A 25,457-nucleotide genomic window follows, 5' to 3' on the forward strand; every position below is an offset into this window, starting at 1 on the left:
GGCTGTCAAGCCAATCCAGCTGGGACAGAAGCCTCATCAATAAATGGTGATTGGAGAACTGGATATCCATATGCAAAAGAATGAAAAAAAAGATCCACATCTCACACCCTATACAAAAATTAACTCGAAATGAATCAAAGACCTAAACATTAACACTAAGACCATAAAACTTTTAGATGAAAATGTAGGGACATATCTTATCAATCTTATAATAGAAGGTGGTTTCCTAAACCTTAAACCCAAAGTACGAGCCTTGAGAAAAGGAATAGATAAATGGGATCTCTTCAAAATTATACAGTTTTGTGCATCAAAGAACTTTGTCAGGAAAGTTAAAAGGTAGCCTATGAAATGAGAGAAAATATTTGGAGAGCACATATCAAAAAAGTGTTTAGTATCCAGAATATAAAAAGAGATTCTTCAAATCAATAACAAAAAAGACAAACAACCCAATTTAAAAATGGGCAAATACATTTTTCTGAATGTTTTCAGAAGAGGAAATACAAAGGCTAAAATGCACATGAAAATATGCTCAATTTCACTGACTGTCAGGGAAATGCAAATCAAAACCAAAATGAGATATCATCCTACACTCACTAAAATCGCCATTATATAAAAAAAACAAAAACAGAAAATGACAAGTGTTGGAGAGGATGCTGAAAAAGAGGCACATTATCCGCAGTTGGTGGGAATGTAAAATGGTACAACTGCTCTAGAAGGGAGTTTGGCAGTTCCTCAGGAAGCTAAGTATAGATTTGTCATATGATCTGGCAATTCCATTTCTAGGTCTATATCCAGAGGAACCGAAGGTAAGGATGCAAATGGACATTTTCACACTGACGTTTATAGCAGCATTATGATTGGCAAGAGATGGGAACAGCTGAAATGTCCATAAATGGATGAGTGGCTAACAAGCTGTGGTACAGACATACAATAGAATACTATGTAGCTATAAGACAGAATAAAACCATGAAGTGTGTTAATGTGGGTGAACATTAGGGACATTATGCTGAATGAAATTAGCCAGAAACAAAAGGACAAAAACAAAGTCTCACTAATATGAACTAATGTTAATGAATGAACTTTGAGAGTTAAGATTAAGAACAAAGGTTATTAGGAAACAGAAGGCTGAGACTGGGCATTTGGTGCTGAAGGAATACAGAATGTACAACAGAACTGATTGTAAAACTTCAGAAATGGATAGCACAATACTACTTCATAGTAGCACAATAATATACATACACTGGATGAAGCTGAATGTGAGTATGGTTGAGGGAGAAGGGCTGTGGACATGGATGAAACCAGAAGGAAAGATAGAGGATAAAGGGAACAATGATGGGATTAAATGTACAAATATAAAACAGTTTTGCACGGGAAAGAACAAATGATTGTCAACATTGTAAGGGTTTGAATATGGGTAGTATAAGGAAAAGGTACAATCAATGAAAATTATGGTTTTTAGCCAATATCAACATTGTTTTTTGAAAAAATATTTTATTGATAAATCTTAACATACATACATTCTTAAAATACAAACATTCCATACTTGGTGTACAATTAATGGCTCCCATATCACATAGTTATGTATTTATCAACAAGATCATTTTTGAACATTTGCATCACTCCAGAAAAAGAAATAAAAAGAAAAAAAGAACTCATATATCTCATACCCCTTATCCCTCCCTCCCTCTCATTGACCACTAGTATTCCCATCTACCAAATTTATTTTAACCTGGCTCCCCATTTTTTATTCATGTTTTTACTTATCTATACATATCCTAGAAAAATAGGAGCATTAGAGCACAAGATTGTCACAGTCACACAGTCACATTGTAAAAACTATATCATTATACAATCATCTTCAAGAAACAAGGCTACTTACTAGAAAACAGCTCTACAGTTTATTCCAGTACACCATAAACTAAAAAGGTATATCTATATAACACATGCAAATAATGTCTTGACTGAGATTTCTCAGCCACTGAAACTTTGTCTCATTTCTCTCTTCCCCTTTAGGTCAAGGCTTTCTCAGTCTCTTAATGCCGGGTCCTGGTTTATCCCAGGATATCTGTCCCATATTGCCAGAGAGATTTATACCCTTCAGAGTCATGTTCCATGTAGGAGGAGGGCAGTGAGTTCACCCGCTGAGTTGCTTAGAAAGAGTGGCCACATATAAGCCACAAAAGAGGTTCTCTGGGGGTAATTCTTAGGCCTAGTTTTAAGTAAGCTTAGCCTATCCTTTGCAGGAATAAGTTTCATAGGACCAAACCCCAAGATTGAGGGCTCAGCCTATTGATTTGGTTGTCCCTACTGTGTGTGAGAACATCAGAAATTCTCCAAGTGGGGAAGTTGAATATTTCTTCATTTCTCCCCATCCCCACAAGGGAACTTTACAAATACTTCTTTGTTCAGTGCCCAAATCACTCTGGGATTTATTGAGACATCGCATTAACCTGAACAAGCAAACAAAATCTCACACCTTATTCAAGATTCTATGTGTACTTAAGGCGTTCAACTAAACTGACCATACAAGTTAAATTCGAAATGCAGTACTCAGTCTTCTGATATATCTTAGTCTTTCTCATTGGCTTCATTCATATCTCTGTTTGATGCCTCATCACTTTTTCAACTTTTTAAACATTTCCTGTATGGGGTACTTCTGACTTTCACAGCATCAGAGCTCTAACTGAGTCTCAGGTGTCACATAAATACTGAGAGTTTCTGGGATCAAACAGGTTATATACAAATAGCTCAGTACACCAGAATTTAGAAATATCAATTACAATATCTGAATATTTTGACTATGTAAGAGCTTACAATCTAGGACCCTTTACAATAGACCCTCGACTTTAATTCTCTGAGTTTGAATATTCTAGTTAGCCTATATGAGTGAGACATGATAATATCTGTCTCTTTGTCTCTGCCATTTCACATACTGTCCTTAAGTCTCATTCACCTAGTTGCAGGCCTCATAACTTCATTCCTTCTTGCAGCCACCCAGTTGTATGTAAACACCACATGTTCCCCTTTTCACACCTTAGTCATTGTACTCTTAGGCCTTATCACATGTAGAGGTATGAATGAAGCTGATCTGGGTAGGACTAAGATTAATCAGAATACTGGGTAAAGGATGATATAGCCCATATTTTCAAACTTCAACCTCTGTGCAAGATCAAAAGGAGAGATGTTTATTTGGTACAAAATTTATATTTTGGGTAGCACATTATTTAACTTGTATGGTCAGTTTACTTCAACATCATAATTACATGGAAACTTGAATAGGGCATAAAACCTTCTTGGTTTGTCCAGGTTAGTGTGATGCCCTGACACATGTCATAGTAATTTGAGTAGAGAATAAAAATAGTATTTGCAAAGTCCCCTTTGGGGACTGGAGAGAAAGGAGTAAATATTTATTGCCCCATCTGGGGAATTCCTGTTATTCTCACAAGCAAGTGGGGACAACCAATTCAATAGGCTGATACCTCAATCTTGGGGATCATGCCTATGAAGTGTATTCCTGCAAAGGAGAGGCTAAGCCTACTGATAATTATGCCTTAGAGTCATCCCCAAACAGCCTCTTTTCTCACTCAGATGTGCCCTCTCCAAGCCAACTTGGCATGTGAACTCACTGCCCTCCACACTACTTGAGACATGACTCCCAGGGGTGCAAATCTCCCTGATAAGGTGGGATAGGTCTTCTAGTGGTGAGCCAAAATCTGACATTGTATGAGAAAGCCTTCTTGACCAAAATGGGGGAGAGCAATGAGAGAAAATAAAACCTCAGTGGCTGAGATTTCAAGGAGAGTTGAGAGGTTATCCTGGAAGCTATTTTTGTGCACTATATAGATATCCCTTTTCAGTTCATGGTATATTGGACTGGCTAGAGAGAAGTACCTGAACCTGCTGAACTTTGTCCCAGTAGCCTTCATTCTTGAAGAAAAATATGTAAGTATATAGCTTTTACAATGTGACTGTATGATTTGTGAAAACCGTGTGTCTGATGCTCCTTTTATTCAGGGTGTGAACAGATGAGTTAAATGAAAAAAAGGATAAAAAATAAATGAATAATAGGGGGAAGAAAGGGTAAAAATTAGGTAGATTGAAATACTGTGGGTCAATGAGAGGGAGGGGTATGGGGTATGGAATGTATGAGGTTTTTTTCCTTTTCTTTTTGTTTTTTTTTCTGGAGTGATGTAAATGTTCTATATATGATCATGGTGAAGAATACATAAGTATGTGATGATATTGTGAGTCATTGATTGTATGTAACATGGTTGGACTTTATGTGCATGAATTTCTCAAGAAAAAATGTTTATTATATATATAAAGTACATGCTCTCTGTAGGCAGGCCAATTCTGGAGAGAAAAGCCTGGCTATTTAGGTGCAGATCCTATTTTCAAACACCATTTAGATAAGCCTGTCCATCTTCTCTGGGTAGGCCAAGTGAGACAGATGACAAGTGTTCGGGTAATGGTGCCTCCTCAATATGGAAACATCAGGATTATATGGCAAGTGTTATCTGCCAACAATAGTGATAAAATACACACACCTTTTTGTAATTTTTTTCCTTAGACTTTTAAATTTATTCCAAGCATTCTGCACTTTGCAACTTTCCTCATGCTCTTTTTGCCTTGAACGCTTTTCTCAACTTTAAAGGTTCTTCTCAAATGTCATCTTAGTTTGACAGGATACTATGGCATAAACCATACAATGAGGTAGCTTAAATAATGGGAATTTATTGTCTCATCATTTTGGAGGCTATAAGGCTTTTCTTCCTCCTGGGATTAGTAGAGTTCTAGCACTTGGAATGCTTAGGGTCTTTGGCTTTTCCATCACACAGCAGTATCCTCAACTTGCTTTCTGGGTTCCCATTGATTCTGTGCTTCTAGCTCCTCACTTCTGCCTCCTTTCTGTGGGTTTCTCTTTAAAGTCACCAGAAATAAGACTAAAACCCAGTTTCATTCAGTTGAGTCAAACCTTAAGTAAAAATAGCCATCTGCAAGAGGTCTTATTAACAATAGGTTCACACCCACAGCAATGCAGCTTGATCTAAGGAAATATTTAAATTAGGGTACATAATTCCATCTATCACATCATCTTATTTATGACTTTCCCTCATTTCTTCAACAAGAAACCTCTCTTCTCTGAGGCTGAGGTCCAATGCTTTGCATGTCATAATCCTCCAAGTACCAATCACATCAGATTCACCAGGGTTGCTGACTAAAATGACCATTACTGAACTCGTCTACACTATCCAAATCTCGGGAGGTAGGACCCTTAAACATACATTGCAAGAAGATCCTGATTATCTTGCACATTTAAGTCTGATCTTTTCATTTGCACTTGATCGTCATTGAGTACATTTTACCCTATGATGTGACCTGGCTATTTGGCATTTAGATCCCTAGAGGATTCTTGAGAAAGGAAGTTTACTTTTTAACAACTCAACATGGAATTTGCATATTGTGGCTGTTCAACAAGAAAATGTTGCCCATAAGAATTTATTTTTATTATCTCTCAAAGGATTTAACTGAAACTCTTTACTTATGTTTTCCTGACAAGATAATGTCTAGAAGTAAAAAAGTACATAAATGAAACAATTATAAAAATAATCCATTCTGCAACCTTCCCATGCAAAACAAAAAATTCATTAAAACAACTGTGCTCTGCTTCATGGTGTATACCACCTTCACCAAGGTGGTCAAATCAAGGCATTCTAGACTGCTTATTTTAAATGAAACATAATGTATTGCATATCTCAGAATTGTTTTCTACACAATAAAGAATTATTCTTTAATAGGTATAGTGTGTCCTTACCATCTCCTATTGAATTTTTTTTGGGGGGTATGCATGGTCTGGGAAATGGCAGTTCATCATTTTTAACCAAAGAAGTTATGGGTTTATGGAATAATCATGCATAAAATATAGGATTTCAATATACCATCCTGCCACCAACATCTTGCATTAGTGTAAAATGTTTGTTAGAACTGATAGACTATTTTTAGTCTATCATCAGACCTTTACTATTAAAGGTCATGGTTTAACTTAGTGTTCATCATGTGTAGTGTAGCTCAATCCAACTGCCCTTTTTTTTAACATGGGCAGGCACCGGGAACCAAATCCAGGTCTCTGTTATGGCAGGAGAGAACTCTGCCACTGAGCCACCATCGTACCACCCTACCCAATTGCATTTGTAAATGCAGAATGAATCAGTTAACATGCAAGGACTCTCTAAAACCTTAATTTAATTTCAGGTAGCATTTTTTACCATTTTAAAATTTTATGTGATATGAGTTATAAATATCACAGTTATTGTACAGTCCTTTAGCTTGTAATGACTACAGTAAAGCTGTTCTCATTTTGAAATGAATCCAAGTGGTCAACACAGGGCAGGAGCAGAAGCATCTCAGTAGCTCTTCTTGGCTCATAAGGGTACCATGAGGAGTAACAGGTTCTAGTAACAATGTTCTTAGTTTATAGGATCCTACAAGATATGGAAAACGTAATTCTTGCTATGACAATGCTGCATTTCCATAGCCATTTAAAAGCTCTTCAACAAATAAGCTATGTGCTTCCATTCAAGGGAATGGGATATCAGCTGAAGTTCTTAAACCAAACTGCTTTAGGACGGCCACATCCTTATAAGGTGGGGGAAGGTAGTTTCAGCACCTAGTTCTGAGTAAAATCTTCTTTACATGTATATTTCCTGCAACATGTACTCAATTCAAAATAAAAACAGATATACAAAGCCCAAGGAAGTTTTTGACTCCCTTATCATTAAAATGAATTTAAAACCATTAACAGCGGATTACCAAATTGAAACATTTCATGGAAATGCATCATTGAAATCTCTGTTCCCTAACTTTCAAACATTTTATTTCACACAAATTTCCTGATACCAAAATGTTACATATTTGAGCATTTGAGCCTGAAAGAAACAGATGGTTCTTTCAGTTCCTCACATCAACCTTTCTTCAGAGGCAAATAAAAAAGAAATTATATTATGTAGAATTCATATAGAAAAATTTCTTTTATAAGAACAAATATATTTTTGACATTTCAGATTACTTAGCAATTCAATTTATGTTGAGAAAAATTATTCAATTATTAGGAGGCTACTGGGGACTGAATCATGCCCCCACAAATGGCACATTTAGGTCCTAACCCCTGGTCTGGTGCATGAGAACCATTTGTAAATAGGGCCTTTGAAGATGTTATTAGTTAAGGTATGCCCAAACTGAATGAAAGCAAACCTTACTTCAATATTGCTGAAGTTCTTGTATGTAAAGGAAATTCGAGACAGAAAGAGAAGCCACAGGGAGTTGCCAAAAGTTGGAAGTTAATGGAACTCAGAAGAGAAAGAAAATGTGCCACCATGTGCACTGCCACATGATGGAAAAGCCAAGGAGCCCCAAAGTTTGCTGGCCAGTCAGAAGATGCCAACTCTGGGAAGAAGCAAGTCTTCTAGCTTCTGAAACTGTGAGCCAATTAATTCCTGTTGTTAAGCCAACCCAATGTGAGGTATCTGCTTTAGCAGCTAGGAAACTAAAAAACAATGCATTAAATCAAAGGAACCCAAGAGACAGACAGCAGATATTTTAACCCTTGATTAAGGACAAAAAGTCTTATTTAATTTTTTCTTGTATTTTTTGAAGAAGATACTCCATTTGTAAATTCAAATTTGGTTGACCATTTTTAGTCTTTTTGCTCAATATTTTGAACATTTCCATTTTCTTCTTTTTGTAGAGCCTGTGAGCTTCTCCTCTCTCTTGTTTTCTTCTCTCAAATTCCTAAAATTTACATATTCCATTAGTAATTAGTAATTTTTGTTACTAACAAACAGCTGACATATTTCAAAAGCTGTTTTTAATATACATCACCACACAAATAGTATAAGGCTTATTCCTTATATTTTGCAAAATATGAATTATTTCCCAGTATTGAAGTTGTACACCCTCTATGCCTTCACACTATAAGGCACACTACAACATGGAATAAATATTGTAAAGTTATTAAATAGTGTTAACTGTGTGCAAAAATAAAATTATAACACAGAACAGAGAAGGCATATATTTATGTAATGATTTCATCACTAAATTATATCCATAACATCTTGTTTCTTCCTCAGTTAGTTATTACTCAATCTTATAGATCAGGTGGTGTGCATGTGGGGGAGGGGTGGGGGGTTGAAGTCTTATACTGTGAAAGAGTTAAAAGGGAATAAGCTTATCTTCCAATGTTCCATTAATGTTGAAATCTTCATTTCCAGAAAGCTGTATCTGGAATTCCTTTTAATATGTCATCTGAGCAATTTAGAGGTTTAAATCAAGAACCATTTATTGACTACTATGTATGTGCAAAATCTTTTGCTAGGTATTATGATTTTGTGTATTTAATAATTAGCATACTCATTTGATTTACTAACATAAAGAATCAAATTTACTTTGAATATAAAAAATAAAAATTCAGTTATAGATAGATCTGGAAGCTTCTACACAAAATGTACTGTGACATTTTTATTAAAATTAAATATAAAAGCTAAACAAAAGTTCTTAAATTATCTTCACCTTACAAATGAGAAACTGATGCTCACCACTATCGAAAGAACCTTGCCCAAAGTTCCAGATCATTGGCAGACTTAGCTAAGAGCTGAGTTTCACTTACAGATCTTTTAAATTCAAATTCTGTCCAATTCCTCATTATACTAAACTATATCACTTAAAATTATACTCCCATATCATAGAGTATTTTATTTATAAAGTACATAGTGAAAAAAACCTTAATATTCTTACTTTCAATTATGAGTCTTTATTTAATTGAGTTCTTAAGTAGATTATAAATATTAAAGAACTTTAATTAAAGTTCTTAATTTTGATTTCTAATGGGTAATGATGCTGGCTGTTATTTTAACATTTGAAATCTGCAAGGGCTAAGAAAATGTCAACTTTGATGATTACAAAGCCTTAGTTTGACATAAAGGAATCCCATTTCTGATCTACTAGTATCACCTCTCTGACACAATATAAATCAAGGAATTTAAGTCTCCCATTCTGCTCAGACAATTCATTCATTCAACAAATATTTACTGAGGGCATACTATGTGCCTGACACTCAGAAATACAGTTTATATACACATTTAGTATACATATGGAAAAATGGATCAAAATACATTTTAAAAGTAGAACTTACTTGTTTCTTAGCAGCACACTTAGCTTGTACCTGTTCATACTCTTCTTGTGCTTTTTGATTTGATGCTTTATTTTTATTTTTCTTTGAAGTAGCAATGGAACTTTATAAAATAAATTAAGACAAGTAAGTCACAAGGACTAAAAACAATATAACCACAATTTTGACAAGCATGGAACAAAAAATCTCAGTAACACAAATAATTTGAGGGGGGAAGAAAGAAGGACATTAACTTATTAGTAAAATATACAAGTAATAAGATTTTAAAAATACAGCTACAGCTTTCAGATTGTAGATTAATTCAATAGCATTACCTCAACCAGGAAAAACAGAAAATTTTGAAAGACACTTAAAAAAGTAAACATATGAATGACATTGGAAAAGGCATTATATTGAATGACATTAGGAAAGTTGTGTACATAAACTTCAATCTCAAATTTCCTTGACCACCTCCTTTCTATCCATTTCATCTATTCAGTCAATAACAACACCATGGACTTAGTCACCATTTAAAATTGTTCCATCTTCACCTTTCTGAAGGTGGTCCACCTTGTCAAGTCTAATTCAATCACTTTGGCCTAGATTCTGTCCATTTCTTCAGGATACCTGATCCAGCAATAATCCCTTTCCTTTTTCACCACATCAATTCCATAATTACAGAATTATGTTTTAATAGCTCCCTTTTTAAAGTATACATTACCAATCATCAGATTCTATAGTACCCTTTTACCTACCAATCTCTCATTTCCTTTCCTTTCATATTCAATTTTCTGCCCTCACCAAGATCATTATGACCAAATATGATTACAAAGTTAATGAGCACTTTTCAGTCTTCATTGAATTGACTACTCACTACTTTTGAAAACCCCTTTCCCTTAGTTTTGGTGACATTCTTCTCTTCTGTTCCTTTTTAACTGCTCCTTCATAGTTTAAGACTTTATACAGTTAGAGCCTCTTTCTCTTTCTCACCCAAAGTTTTTCCCAAGAAAGTATGAAGACACACCCAAGTTTTACCCCAAGGTGTAAGGATACAAGATGTACATAGAGAGTTTCCATATTCTCTTTAGGCAGTCATATCCATGATCATGGTTTCAGCTCCACATATATGTATCAGGGACCGCCCCTCATCACTCTCCTGAAAATCCTCTGTCAAAGTCCCCAATAATTGCCTAGTCAACAAAGAGCTGATTTTAGTCCTAGTCTAGTCCACAAAGACATGATTTTAGTCCTATTATCCTTGGGCTTTATAGTATTTGACAACTGAACAATCTCTACTTCTGAAAAGTTTCCTCTGCTGATTTAGTTTTCACTGTCTTTACCTATTTCTGACTGTTCTATTTAACTTCTTCAATGACAGCATTTACCTGTTTTTACCTCATAATAAGTAATAACTAAAAATTATTTTTGCCATCTTATCATGTCTTACAACTTAACTCTTGTAACATCAGTTATCACCAGTGCTAGTTTTTTGTCTGAGCTTTGTATCCAATATTCAATAATATGATGGACAAGTCTATTGAAATACTTTTCATGTCACTGCCTTTATCTCCAACTATACTTTTTTCTGGGTTCCTATTTCCTGTTATTTTTAGCACAAACAGCTAACAAGTTTAAAGGACAGAATTTCAGTGAAGTAAAAAATTTGATTCCATATAACACCTGGCTTCTTTGCAATTTTAGATTTTAATGTTGCTTTTTCACTTGTGATAAGTGCAGAGATAAAAGAGTTGGTGTCTTCAAAACCAAAGGGTTCTGAAGCTGTGCTGTTTGTCTTATAATTGCACCCACACACTTATCTTCTAAAAAAAATAAAGATTAATAGTAGTTGTAGCTAACACTCATGTAACACCATGTATCACACACTTTTTTAAAGCATCTTTCATAAATTCATTTATTTAGTTTTCACAATAATATCATGTGATAAGTCAGGTATGCCAAAGTCTATCTGCATGATCCATCCTGGGTAATTTAACACTGTGGTGCTGAGTTACACGTTAATGTTCTCCCCATTTCAGAGAAGAGTGCTGAGGCACCAACATGTTAAGTCTGGCTTCAGAATCCACACCATTAACTACTACACTATAATACCCCTCAAAAATTAGTTTTAAATAATTTTAAAACTGTGGTCCAAGGAAGTTAATAGCACTTGGGAGACAGAAATCCCAAATCCATATCTCTTAATTCCTATTCCATTATTTCTTCAATTAAATTAAACCACCTAATTTAGTAATTTCAGCTAAAAGAGTCTTCCTGAAAATATTTTTACCTAATAACTGTGACTTCTAAAATGTTTAAAATAAGAAAAATTCCAATTCTTCATAGATTTATGCCACAAACTCTTTAATAAAACACTACCTACATTTAAAGTAAAAGATTTCAAAAGAAAGAAAACATACTTTACTGCTTTGATACTTTGGGTGCTGGTAGAGGCTGGTCAATGTTACATTGTTCTTCAGATAAAGCCAGATCAATGCTACATTGTCCTGGCAAAGGTTAGTCAACTTGTTTTTCAGAGGAAGTTTGGTCAACTTTTTAAAGTTGCTTTCTAAGTCTCTCCTCTTCAGCCAAATAGAGATGTTTCAGATAATCAGGATATTGATCTGTGAACTGGGATTCTTGTGATGCTTGAGCCTTTTTTGTCTTCCACAGTAACTTCTTGTAATTTTGCTGAATCTTCAGTTTTCCTCAAAAAGCAAAGCCTTGCCCTATATTGAGGAATGTCAGCCATAAATTACTTTCACAGAAAACAAGTTGCATAAAGTGTAGCCAATAATTTAAAAAATGAAAAAACTTTTTACATCATCACATTCAGATGGTAGTTACTTTGCTTTGCTTTAAAAATTACCACATGAAACAAATCTAAGGTAATTAAATGTAAGGATTAAATAGCACGTTGGCCCTTTGCAAAAAAGACCAGGCTAACTTTAGCCAGTGCAGACACCCAACTAAGAAGAATTTCAAAAAAGGAAAACTTACCAACCTGGGCTGCTGTATAACTTCAGTATCATATTCACAAATCAAAACAAACTCTCAACTCGTTTAAAATACTTAATCCGGGTTTTAACAAATACTTGAAAATAGAAAAAAATTTCAAATATATCATTTTACTTCAGAAAAAATTAGTTATATACTATTTTTGAAAATACTTCCACACAAAAGAAAAAAGGTGGTATGTGGCTTCCTGAACAATTATCAGGACACCGAATTTATTTAATATTCTAAACATCTCAAACGGGACTTGAAGGAACTTACAGACAGCAGGGCAAAAGGACAAACAGGACAAAAAGGAAAGGAACAGTAAGTAGAGTGGAATGCTGCCGGAATATTTCTACATCCAGGGTTTTGGGTCAGCGTGTTTCTGGCTACCTTGTCATTCATCCTAATACATACACAAATTCCTATACGTAATACATACCCAAGTAGACCTGTGGACGCTCTCCGCTTACGGTTTCACGGGGGAAAAGGTAGAGGGAAAGACTTTGACCCAAAAGTAGTCAAGTCCGGGAAAAATGTTTAAACATTTAATTTTAACAACACTGTTCGATCTTCCCAAATAGAGATAGGTCTGGTTCCTAAATCCTTCCGTGCTTTACTCTTTGCAAATCTGAGGCCTTTAAAGAGGCTGCCTTCTTACGTACCCTCATGGACACTCCCAGCATGGACCTTCAGATGGTTAGGATTCCACTTCTTCTGTTTCACGTTCTTATTCTTGCACCCAACCGGAGAAACTCCTTCGTAACGTGACCCAAAACTCCCAACTTCCCACCTTGCTGCCGGCCTCACTGGCGCCATTACAGACAACTCACTTTCCCAGAAACCACAACCGTCGCTGTCCAAATGCGTCATCAAGCCGAAGCAATCCGTTTTCGAAGCAATTGAAGCACTGGGTTCAGCTACAGTCTGACTCGGAGTTCGACTTCTCCAGCCTGTACCATATCGTGACAAGCGCTCGCCTCACAGCCACGTGTGCGCCACGTACAGCCCGGGAGGTGAGCGTCATGGTGGCTTTTTGCTCTCTCCCGGAGACCCAGGACTTGCCTACGCTGCGTGCCAAGCTGCAGGGCCTCCTATGGTTTCTGAGGGACGCCCTGCCAATTTCCAATGAGCATACGGTGGACTTTTACACGGGGTCCTTGTGGGAGCAGTTGGTCGACTTGTCGCCGGCGATCGTGCTGTCTGTGCTGAAGAGGTCGGCGATGGAGGCGGACACGGGGGCGCACCCCCTGGTGGAAATAGAGGGGAGATCATGTGAGCTGCGAGGTGGGCAGGGAAGTGGACAAGGCCCCGCCCCTCGGAGCGCGTCCGCTAGTGGAAGGTCCAGAGGCCTTCAGGTAGGCTAAGGGTTGGGGTCCAGGGACCCCCATATGCACATTCGGGGCGCCCTTCCTGGACGTTGTTCTAGCCCCCATATGTTTGTGTATATCTGTAAATACTCAGGAAACCAGGTATGGGAGTTCGTTCATTTAGTAATTCAACAGTAATAGTTTAGGGGGAAAAATGAAACAGGCTCTCACAGAATTTATAGAATCTATGTGGTAACACAGCAGAAGAGAAATCAACAGTTAATGAAATAAATAAGAAATGATGATAATGGCCACGAAGAAAATAAAACTGTAAAATGTGATTGTGTGTGAGGAGGCTGCTTTAACTTTAGATGATCAGGAGAAGCGGTGTCAGTTAGCTGCTGGGAGTGATTCTGCCCCCGGGAACCACAGCGGAGGCCCCGAGACATAAAAGATCAGGGCTGGTTGAGGTTGGGGGAAGAAAGCTGGTGTGGCTGGAGCTAACTTAGAGGAAGCCACTGGGGCGGTAGGGAGGAAGGCTGGCTGGATCATGCAGACCTTTCTTCTAGGCCTTTGAAGGAGTTTGGGATTTTGAGTGTGATGAAAACGGTTGGAGCCATTTAGGCAATATGATGGCCTAATCTAATTTAGATTTTAGAAATGATGCTAATGATATTCTGGTAGTTATTTGAAGAATTTACTAGTAGAGGAATATATTTTGGAGATGGCATTGAGAGAACACTAAACAGTCTCCTGGAGTTATTTCTCTGACAATGCTTCGGGACTTAACCCAGCTTGCCCCGCTAGTGAATTTTATTCATTGGGCATTCTCTGAAAGCACCACTAGAGGGTCTCCTAGAATAGCATTGAGTAAAGATTGGTTGACTTGAAGTCGTTGTTTATTGTTGGAAAGTTTGGCACCTCTTAAATTTGTTCTCATAATACCCTGTACTTATGCAACTTTACTCATAGTCAAGAAGAGCAGGGACCACGTTGGTCCTGTCAACTGATGTATATACCCAACACTTGGTAAAATACCTGACATACATTAAGTTCTCAATGACTGCTGAATGAGTGAATTAATTAGTAACTCATAGTAGTTTACCAAAACACACACACATACACAAGTGTTTGTTAAGTATAAAGCATGAGACTTTCATATGAGTTTAGTGTGGTCTTTGTACCAGATGGCAGAATTAGATTGCCATACATGTCCTAATAATAATAATGATGATGATGATGATATTAATTTATATTTACTATGTACCAGGAATTGTACTAAGTGTTTTTGAGCATATTTTCTGATTTAATCTTTACATCAGCCTTACAAGATGGGTTCTGTTATCACCAATTTGTAAAATTGTCACTTAATGAGTTAAATTGCCAGGGACACAGCTTGTAATGGATGATTATGTTAAATAAAATTACCAGACAATTAATTTAGTCAAGCTGTCAGAAAGTTTTACTTAGCAAATCACACTGGGCAACCCCAAGTCCAATGAGCTGGGAAGGAGTTCCACAAACAAAGATGTGGGGGGGGGGGATTTTATAAGTAGAACAAGGAAACATAGCACAGGGAATTCTTGTTGGTTGTTAAGAGGCTTTTACCCTAATATGGGATGTTGCTGGATAGTTAAAATTACTTTATAAAGGGCAGGATGAATTATTGCTTTAGGATTGATTCATCTCAAGTTTCAACATTTGGGAGCACTGACCTGAGTTCTGATGTACTGACACAGAGGTTAGCATGAGTGACTCTACTTTGGGCCTTCTGAGCTTTGTTAAATGATTCAAACCTTGGTCATCTAACTTCAGAGTCTGAACTTTTCATCATCATGATAGAAATCTATTCTGAATTATTTGAGAATGAATTGCTCAGTCCTTTTATTATCAAAATCATTACTTTTGACATGATTGCATTCCTTGTTTTTTTTTTACTCTCTTTTCCCCTTCAAGAATATAAGAATTATTTTGTTCACTTCTGTATCCCTACTGCCTAGAACAATATTTGATTAGAATAGGTAGTTAATAAATATTTGTTGAAGAAATGGATGACACTACTTGTTATTAACATCTTTTGGGAAAACCTTGTGATCAGTTTTGTTTCTCACCAACAGTATTGGAATCTAGATGAGATTGTTCACCTTTGAAATGTCTCTGGCCCTGGAACTTTTTTATACAATATACTAATTTTTGCAAATGGTCAGCAGCTTTTAGTATTACGTGAATCAGCCAGTATTTACTGTGGATCTGCTATGTGCCAGGCACTTCTCTAGGAGCTAGGGAAATAACAGATAAGACAAAAATCCCTACCTTCATCTCACTTACATTCTAGAAGGGAAAGACAGGTACTTTTTTTTTAAGTACCATAGGGAATATTAAAGTAGATAAGGGAGGAAGTGATAGAGGGAAGGTGTGAGGTGGAGAGAGTATGTTTGCAATTTTAAGTAGATTTTTCTAGCAAGACATCATTGATATGACTTTGTAAAAAAGATCTAAGGGGGGAAATAAGCCACAAGGATATCTGGAGGGACAACATTCCAGATAGTGGACACAGGGTGTAAAAGCCCTGAGGGAGGAGCATGCAGGGAGACTGGAATGGAGTCCCATGAGGGACTCACAGGCAGTGTGGTTTTCTGCTAGTTCTATAGTAGGGGTTATAGGGGTTATAAGTAAATACAATTCCCAGAGCTGCTGTGAGTTAGTGTACAGTGTATGAAAGAACACGAACAGATGTTTGGCACAAAAAGTTGGTGTTTTATGTGACAAAGTTGTTTCTAAGACTCGTCTGAGTAGCCATTAGAGATTTCCTTTGCCAGATGATTTTCTGGCTTAGTCAGAGTCCCAAAGGCTTCTTTTCCTTTGTTTATCTAAAAAGAACTAGAGAATTTTTTTTTAATTTCTCCAAAGTAAAATGGAAAGATATTGAAAATAACTAGGCATTCAAGGGCATAAATTATGGGTATGTAAGCAGACTGCCTGTGTTAAAATCCTGCCTCTGTTGTGTGTGAACTGTTTTAACTTGGGCAAGTTGGTTCAAACCTTTTTACTTCAGTTCCTCACCTGTAAAATGGTGACAATTATAGTGCTTACCTCAGGGAGTACTATAAAAGTTAAATGAGTTGATATATAGAAATGGTTAAGAATAAAATCTAACAAATAGCACTTAACTATTTTATTTGACTAAATATTTAACACCTTCTATCTTTCAGGTGCTGTTCTAGCTCTTAAGATTATGGCACTGAATACAACAAAGTCCCTGCCTCATGGAGCTTACATTCTAGTGAGAGTAGATACATAGTAAATATATACTTTGAAAAAAATAGTACCAGGTGGTGAATACAAAGAAAGGCAAGACAAGGAAGTGAAGTGAAGAATGAGGGTTTATATGTAGGGTGGGGTGTGGAGAGGTGGTGAGGAATGCTAGTTCAGATAGGGTAATGTGGTAATTTTTCTCTAACAAGTTGAAATTTGAGCAGAGACCTGAAGAAAGTGAGGGAGCTAGATATACCTCTCTGAGGTAGGAATGTTTCAGGCCAAGTAAACAGTAGTTGCCAAAACTGTAGCACACTTGGTCTGTTGAAATCTTAGTGTGTTAATAAGAGTTGAGGTTAGAGAGGTGGCAACTTCACATAGGGCTTATAGGTCATAGTAAGGAACTGGATTTTACTCTGGGTGTAATGGAAGCTCTTTGAGTATTTTTGTAGAAGTGTGATATGATGTGATTTGTGTTTCAAAGGGATGATTTTGGCTTCTGTATAGAGAAGTCCTGGTAGGAAAGTGAGGATGGAAGCAGGGGATAGAATAGAAGGCTATTGAAATAGTCCAGAGGCTTCAGGTAGTAGCCACTAGAAGAATTCAGGCAGTTCTTCTTGAAGGTAGCAGTGATTAAAAGTTGTCTAGAATTGTTCATTCTGGCTCTGGAATTAAAGGCACTGTATAATGATGAAAAGCAGACAGGAGCATGAGTTTACTGTTGAAAGACTGCTACTGATGAGGTAAAAATTGGGAGTTATGAATTTCTTACTGAGGGTGAGCCCAACCCCTTAGATCTGGCATGGAAAATCATATTCTTATCAGCTGAAGATATTGATGGCACAGATCATTGATCAGAGCAAATGGAGATATGAGAGTACTTCTGGAACTTGAAGAGCTACAGAAGGGCCGAGATCTAAATTTGAGTCTAAGCCATGCCTAAATCCCTGGATGACCTTTAAATTAGAGATGCATGGGGAAATCTAAAGAGCCCAGCAGAAACCCTGACAAAGACTTGGGATGGGATTGTGACAAACCCTTGAAACTCAGAACTCTTAGTGAGATTTGCAAGTTTGCTGTGCTTTTGACAGAATATGTTACCCAAAATGCATATAGCTTAGAAGGCAAAAAGAGGAAGGCAAAAATGGATTGACTATCAAAGGGCAGAATTGAGTACTGGTAGCAACTGGAAATTGAGGTTGGGGAGCCCTGGAAACAAGGGAACCACAAAGAGACTGAGCTGCCAAATCTGACTATAAAATTTACCTGAATCTTTGACTGCTAAACCAGGCTTAGGCACAGGGAAATCCTTATTGGGCAGACTAATAAGGCAGCAATTGAAGAGAAACATCAGCTGCTGTGCACTGAAGAGAAGATGACATTTCACAGTTTGAGTTCAGGCAAGTTAACTTCTTACTAAAGAAGTTACAAAAGCAACAACAAAAAACAATAATCCTTAGAAAAACAAAATGGATTCATTGTAACATATTATCCACAATTCTGCTTTCCAATCAAAAATTGCTAGATGTGCAAAGAAACAGGGAAATGTGATGCTTAGTCAGGAAACTGATTCCAACTATGCCTTGATGCTCAATTTAAGCAGCTATGCTCAAAGAATTAAGAGAAAGTAAGACCTGTATTCAGGAAAAACTGAAACAATAGAAACTGATTCTGATTGGTCTCACATTGAATTTAAGCAGCTATTATAGTATGTTTAAAGAGTTAAAAGAAAATATAATTCAAGAATTAAAGGACAACAATGAATGTTTAATTATAGTGCTTACCTTATGCTTCTTTTAACTTAAAAAGTACATAGTCATTGACACATAATTAATGTATATTGTCTATTGCTTTATAAAAGTGGTTTATAACTACAATAAACTGTTCTCTTACACAGTTTCTCTGGGTCGGGAATTCAGGATCAGATTAGCTGGATGAATCTGACTCAGGTTCTCATGAGGTTGCAATGAGGTTGTTGGCTGGGATTGTGGTCACTGGAAGGCTTGATAAAGGCTGGAGGATTCATTTCCATGATATCTCACTCACATAGGTGGCTAGTTGGTGCTGGTTGTTGGCCAGAGGTCCTAGTTCCTTACCATGTGTATTGGTGTGCTAAAGCTGCCAGAATGCAATACAGCAGAAATGGAATTTCTTTAAAAAGGGAATTTATTAAGTTGCAAGTTTACAGTTCTAAGGCCATAATGATGTCCAAACTAAGGCATCCAGAGAAAGATACCTTGACTCAAGGAAAGGCCAATGATGTTCAGGGTTTCTGTCAGCTGGGAAGGCACATGGCATTGTCAACTAGCTTTTTTCCCAGCTTCTCACTTCAAACAGCTTCCCTGGGGTGTTTTCTTTCTGCATCTCCAAATCTGTGTCAGCTCTTTCTGCTCTTTTCAGAATGGTTCCCTCTTAGAGAACTCCACTAAGCAACCTCACCTTGAATAGGTAGAGATACATCTCCATGGAAACCACCTAATCAAAAAGTCCTACCCACACTTGGGTGGATCATGTCTACATGAAAACAACTTAATCAAAAGATCCCACCCTATGAACTTGAATTAGGATTCAAAAACATGACTTTTCTGGGGTACAAAAATGGTTTCAAACCGGCATACCATGTGAACTTCTCCATGGGGCTTTTTGCATGTTGTCACAACAGGGAAACTTTTCTCAGAATCCAAGAGAGCCAAAGAAAAAGCTGGATTGTCTTTTATGACCTAGATTTTGAAGTTGGACATTTTCACTTTAGTTAAACAGGTCAGCCTTTATGCAGCATGGGTTGGGACTACACAAAGATATGGTCACTAGGAGGAGACACTTATTGGGGGGACATCTTTGAGGCTAACACAATATTATATGTTTATGTATCTTAAATTTTCATATAGGAGGCAAGAGATATGAAGGAATTAATGCTGTAATTGGTAAAGAAGCAACAGTCATTCCTGTTAGCAGGAAAAGGGGGATCTTCTATCATTTTTGTGTTTTTGCTCAATGTTCTTATTTTATGTGTGCTCAGACATGATTATAGAATTGTGATGGTTACAGATCTTGTCTGATGTTGGCATACTGTGAAATTTTTCTTGTTCAATAGGGAAGTCCATGCCCTACCTCTGAGTGTCAGGCAGCTATGAGCTGACATCTGTCTGTTGTGAATGCTTTTTTTATTTTTTCCATTCTCAAAAGTGAGGATAATATTACCCACCTCACAGAGTTGTAGTAGAGATTAAATATGATGTATATATATGCCTCCTGACATGGACCTGAGAATATAACTTGGGTTCAATAACCTGAAGGTAATAAGTGATGATGGTGATGGTGGTAGTGGTGATAATGATAATGTGGTGATGGTGTTCATTAGGTCTTTCTTGGGGAGAATAAATTGTCAGGATCTCTAAGAAATGTGTGTATTCCTATTACAATCTGTATTCTCTTCCATTTTAGCACATGTCATATGTTGTTATTGACTATTGGCTTATAAACTCTCTAAAAACATGGATACAGCTTTCATTGTTATAGTCCCAGCACCTTGTGCAGTTTCTGTCATATAAGTGGGCAAAGTAAATAATTCTTTAAAGAACTTCTGAAGTGTAAATTTTTAAGGAATGTTATTGAAGAGACTCCTTGCAAATATACTGAACCTGACATCTATTATTCCTGCTTATGTTATGTTTATGATCACTGTTTACATATAATTTGAACCAAATAGTGGGTTTTTGAACTTTACTTTGGGGAAATCAAAATCCGTAGCTATTTTTCTATCTGAAAATGTGCACTTTCTAAAAGTTATAACATGGATAATATTAATCATCTGCAAAAGAAAACCATAAGACATAACTTCTAACTGTATTTCTGATAGGATAAACATGTCTCCTATATCACATTTTGGAGATTAAGATCATGCTATAATCCCTTCAAGGAGACCAGGCTATGTATTGTTAGAAAATAATGACTACATATATAAATCTGTAACATTCTCAACTGAATTATCTATTGGTCTTCAGAAACTAATTTATCTTCATATAGTTTAGAAAATTCTTCCTAAAAAGCAAGAGAGATGAGATACTCTGAGTTAGGATAGTCAAAGTATTTTATGAAACAGAAATAGGGCTAGACTATACATGCTAGTATACAAGCTTCACCAACTATGAAGCTTGATTAAAATTTTCTTTAAAAATATATAACTTTACTTATTTTAATTGTAATTCTAAAATTAGGAGATTGTATTCTATATCCTAGAACAGTGTGAGTTTTTGTTATAAGTATATATATATATATATATATATATATATATATATATCAATGTAAATTAAGAAGTTTGTATTTCAAAGCCAATTTCTTATGACTTTGAAAACCTAATCAAGTCTCAGGAAATCCAGTTTCTGTACCTTCAAACTGTGAATCAGAATTTGTCCTTGCTTTCCTCTAAAGCTGTGTCTGATCCTTCAGAGTCTCTCTTTTGACTTTTGACTCTCTTTCTTCCAGTTTACTGAGACCATTTACTGTTTTGCCTAGTTCTTGTCATCATCATTCACATGATGTAATGAGATTGCTGAAAAAAGGTTTATAGAATTATAACCTTTTGGTGAGCAGCAATGTAATTAATTTACTATCATTTTAATTGAATAATAGTATGTCTATGGTAAAATTGTTGTTTTATCCAGCTTTCCTTTAAATTATTTTTATTTCATCTTAAGGTACTAAATTTCTTCTTGGCCATCTGTCCTTGTTCATTTCCTAGCTGCTAAAACAAATACCACACTATATATTGGTTTAAACAATGGGAATTTATTGGCTCAAGGTTTTAAGGCTAGGAGAAATCCAGAGCTAAGCTTTCAGCAAGATGAAGATTTCTCCATGAAATCAGTGGCATTCTGGGGGTGGCTGCCAGTAGTGTCTTCACTTTTCTGTAACATGACAGTGCACTTGTGGGCTGTCTTCTCCTTTCTCATCCAAGTTTCATTGAATTCCACCTCTGTCTGCTCCCTGTGGCTTCTTCTGTGTCCAATTTCTTTTGCTTACAATGACTTCAACCATTTTTATTAAGGCCACCCACATTCAGTTTGGGTACAATTTAACTAATAATATCTTCAAAGTCCTGAAGAGCTCACACCCATAGAACCAGGGGTTGGGACCTGAATGTACCTTTTGTTGGTGACATAATTCAATCTGCAGCACTATCCCAAGTAGTTTGTGGTGGTAGTGGTGTGGTGTATTGAAGTTACACTCACATTTCTTTTTTTTTTTAATTAAAAAAATTAACAAAACATTTAGAAATCATTCCATTCTACATGTACAATCAGTAATTCTTAATATCATCACATAGTTGCATATTCATCATTTCTTAGTACATTTGCATTGATTTAGAAAAAGACATAAAAAGACAACAGAATAAGAATTAAAACGATAATAGAGTGAAAAAAAACCTATACCTCACATGCAGCTTCAGTCAATGTTTTAACATAATTGCATTACAATTAGGTAGTATTGTGCTGTCCATTTCTGAGTTTTTATATCCAGTCCTGTTGCACAGTCTGTATCCCTTCAGCTCCAATTACCCCTTCTCTCTTTTTTTTTTTAATTAACGGAAAAAAAGAAATTAACCCAACATTTAGAAATCATACCATTCTACATATGCAATCAGTAATTCTTAACATCATCACATAGATGCATGATCATCGTTTCTTAGTACATTTGCATCGGTTTAGAAGAACTAGCAACACAACCAAAAAAGATATAGAATGTTAATATAGAGAAAAAATAAAAGTAATAATAGTAAAAACAAAACAAAACAAAAACCTATAGCTCAGATGCAGCTACATTCAGTGTTTTAACATGATTACTTTACAATTAGGTATTATTCACATTTCTTTTGAAATACATGAAGCCAAAAAGCATGTTGAAAATAGAAAGTGAAAACAGAGAAATAATTAAAGTGGCCTGGTGCATTATGTTATGTTTAACTTTTATTCATTCACTTTCTTTAAATATATTACTGAACTCCATTTTCCCTTTTTCTGTATTTCTGGTACTTTTTAGAAGACTTTAATTATGGAAATAACATCACAGAGCCACAGAGCCAAGATAGTGGCTATTGTTAGTTCTATTCCTAGGGAGCTACTGTGATCATGAGTAAGGGAGAGTAGCAATACAAACATATCTTTGGGAACCAGGGATCATTCATCCCTGGTTCTAAGTATGAGACTAGGTCTTACACATAGTCTGTTGAAATCTAGAAAGTACTTTCAGTGCACTTCTTTTAGATGAGACCATTTAGACCTGAAATTTGCATTCTAATTTTTAACAATATTCCCCTTACTACCATCCCTCTCCTCTGATTATTAGAAGTAAAACAAAATTCATGGAGATTTTGCTCATCTATGACATTTTTTCTTTTATCTACTTAAATTATACTGATGTTATCCTATGTTTAGACAATTAAAATAATCTTGTTCCTATTTGTTTAAAATTGTACGTTAATATATGTTAAAACCTACCATTTATATTACCTTTTTTTCACTTTTACTAGAATCATTACCCTTTTACTAGAAGTTTGCAATTATGATCACCTCTCTTCATGATTTAGATTCCTTCCCTGGCAAAAACTCACCTATGTGGTTTGATGCCTACTTAGGCTATCTTTTCGGCTTTACCTCATCACCTCAGTAGTTGAAGACCTTCTCTATAAATGACATCATCATCCTTCCTGTTACCCATGCTCATAATTTGCCAATTCCTCTTCCCTTTGTCTTACATTTCCTCTTTCCCATTCCCATGGTGAATAGTTTAACAGCCCTCCCTTTTGAATCCTGCAACACCATTTTATCAATAACTTCCAAACTGTTCTTGTTGAAACTCCTCCCAGATATATCTTCCAGGATCATACTTCTGCTCTTGTCATTAGTCTTCTCAAAAACCTTTAATAGGTGTCCATTTCCTGTAGAGTTTTTCAACTTCTGGCCTTATCTACTGTCACCTTTCCAGCTGGAATCTTGGCTATTAAGATAAACCAATAGCATGAGGAAGAACAAAGGAATGTCATTATTGCAGGGTGCTGAAAATAGATGATAATTAATACTTTAAAATGTCACCTTATGTGTGAGACTAAAGCAAAAAATGTTTATTTGTTACAAAATTTAGATTTTGACTAGAGCATTTCTTAATATAACTCATGTAGATAGTTTGATTGAATGTCATAAGTACTTGGAATCTCAGGTAGCACATGAGATTTTGTTGGTTTGTCCAGAGTGATCCCCCGATGAATCCAAGAATGATTTGATCAGTGACTGGAAAAGTATTTGCAAGCCCCCTTCGGGGAATGGTGAGAGTGGGGAGAAATTCAACTTCCCCAAGTTGAATTCTTGATATTCTCATAAGCAGTATGGACAACCAAAGCTATAGGCTGAGGCCCCAGTCTTGCGGTTTGTTCACACGAAACTTAACCCCACAAAGGATAGGTCAAGTCTACTTAAAATTTAGGCCTAAGAGTCACCACCAAGAGAGCCTCTTTTGTTGCTCAGATGTGGCCCCTCTCTCCAGCCAACACGACAAGCAGTCTCACCACCCTCCCCCTCTCTGTGTGGGACATGACTCCCAGGGGTGTGGACCTTCCTGGCAACATGGGACAGAGATCCTGGAATGAGCTGAGACTCAGCATCAAGGGACTGAGAAAAACCCTAGAATGAGCTGAGAATTAACATCAAGAGACTGAGAGAACCTTCTTGACCAAAAGGGGGAAGAGTAAAATGAGACAAAGCGTCAATGGCTGAGAGATTCCAAACAGAGTTGAGAGGTTATCCTGGAGGTTATTCTTATGCATTAAGTAGATATCACCTTGTTGTTCAAGATGTAGTGGAGAGGCTGGAGGAAATTGCCTGAAAATGTAGTGCTGTGTTCCAGTAGCCATGTTTCTTGATGATGATTGAACAATGATATAGCATTCACAATGAGACTCTGTGAATGTGAAAACCTTATGTCTGATGCTCCTTTTAGCTACTATATCAACAGAAGAGTAGAACATATGGAATAAAAATAAATAATAGGGGGAACGAATGTTAAAATAAATTCAGTTTGAAATAGTGGTAAATGAAAGCAAGGGGTAAGGGGTATGGTATGTATAGTCTTTTTTTTCTCTATTATCATTTTATTTCTTTTTCTGTTGCCTTTTTATTTCTTTTTCTAAATCGATGCAAATGTACTAAGAAATGATGAATATGCAACTATGTGATGATATTAAGAATTACTGATTGTATATGTAGAATGGAATGATATCTAAAGGTTTTGTTTGTTAATTTTTTTAATTAGTAAAAAAGTTTTAAAAAAAAGATAAGCCAATAGGAAGCAGCATGGAAAGAAAATGGACTTTGGTGCCAGTCACATCTAATTTTTGAAGCCCAGCACTTGAGTGCTATAAAGTTCTGTGTTAGTTAATCTTGTGAGCCTCATTTTTCCTCTTCGAAAAATTGGAATCATAATTCCTACGTAAAAACTTTGTATGAAATTAAGTGAAATATATGTTAAAACCTACCACATAAATGAGTAGTCATCTCATAGATACTGGACATCTTCTCCCTATTCTCCATCCCTCATAAATAGGCAGACTAGATTCACAGTCAGAAGGCCTGTTTCTAATCCATTTTGAACTCTGATTAGCTATGTTATCTCGCACAGGATATTTAACTGTAAGCCTACTTTCCCATTCAAAAGTAACTACTAGGTGTTTCTCTGTGGCACAA

General features: G+C 36.2%; 1 protein-coding gene and 1 pseudogene across 2 annotated transcripts in view; one reads left to right on the forward strand and one right to left on the reverse strand.

The window, feature by feature from the left end:
• Positions 1–7,592: 7,592 nt before the first annotated feature.
• LOC143672738 (thyroid transcription factor 1-associated protein 26-like) lies at positions 7,593–13,419 on the reverse strand (annotated as a pseudogene). Its single transcript, XR_013170013.1, has 5 exons — positions 12,823–13,419; positions 11,586–11,889; positions 10,614–10,619; positions 9,188–9,287; positions 7,593–7,788 (listed from the first exon to the last, which is right to left on the reverse strand). The product of XR_013170013.1 is annotated as a thyroid transcription factor 1-associated protein 26-like (transcript).
• LOC143672737 (uncharacterized) overlaps positions 13,061–25,457 on the forward strand; it is a 56,591-nt gene continuing 44,194 nt past the window's right edge. The window contains exon 1 of the mRNA XM_077147275.1: positions 13,061–13,515. Within this exon, the coding sequence (XP_077003390.1) occupies positions 13,183–13,515 (333 nt within the window). The 5' untranslated portion in view covers positions 13,061–13,182. The remainder of the gene's footprint in view (positions 13,516–25,457) is intronic.

Source organism: Tamandua tetradactyla, assembly GCF_023851605.1.
Source record: "Tamandua tetradactyla isolate mTamTet1 chromosome 9 unlocalized genomic scaffold, mTamTet1.pri SUPER_9_unloc_2, whole genome shotgun sequence".
NCBI classification, from domain to species: domain Eukaryota; kingdom Metazoa; phylum Chordata; class Mammalia; order Pilosa; family Myrmecophagidae; genus Tamandua; species Tamandua tetradactyla.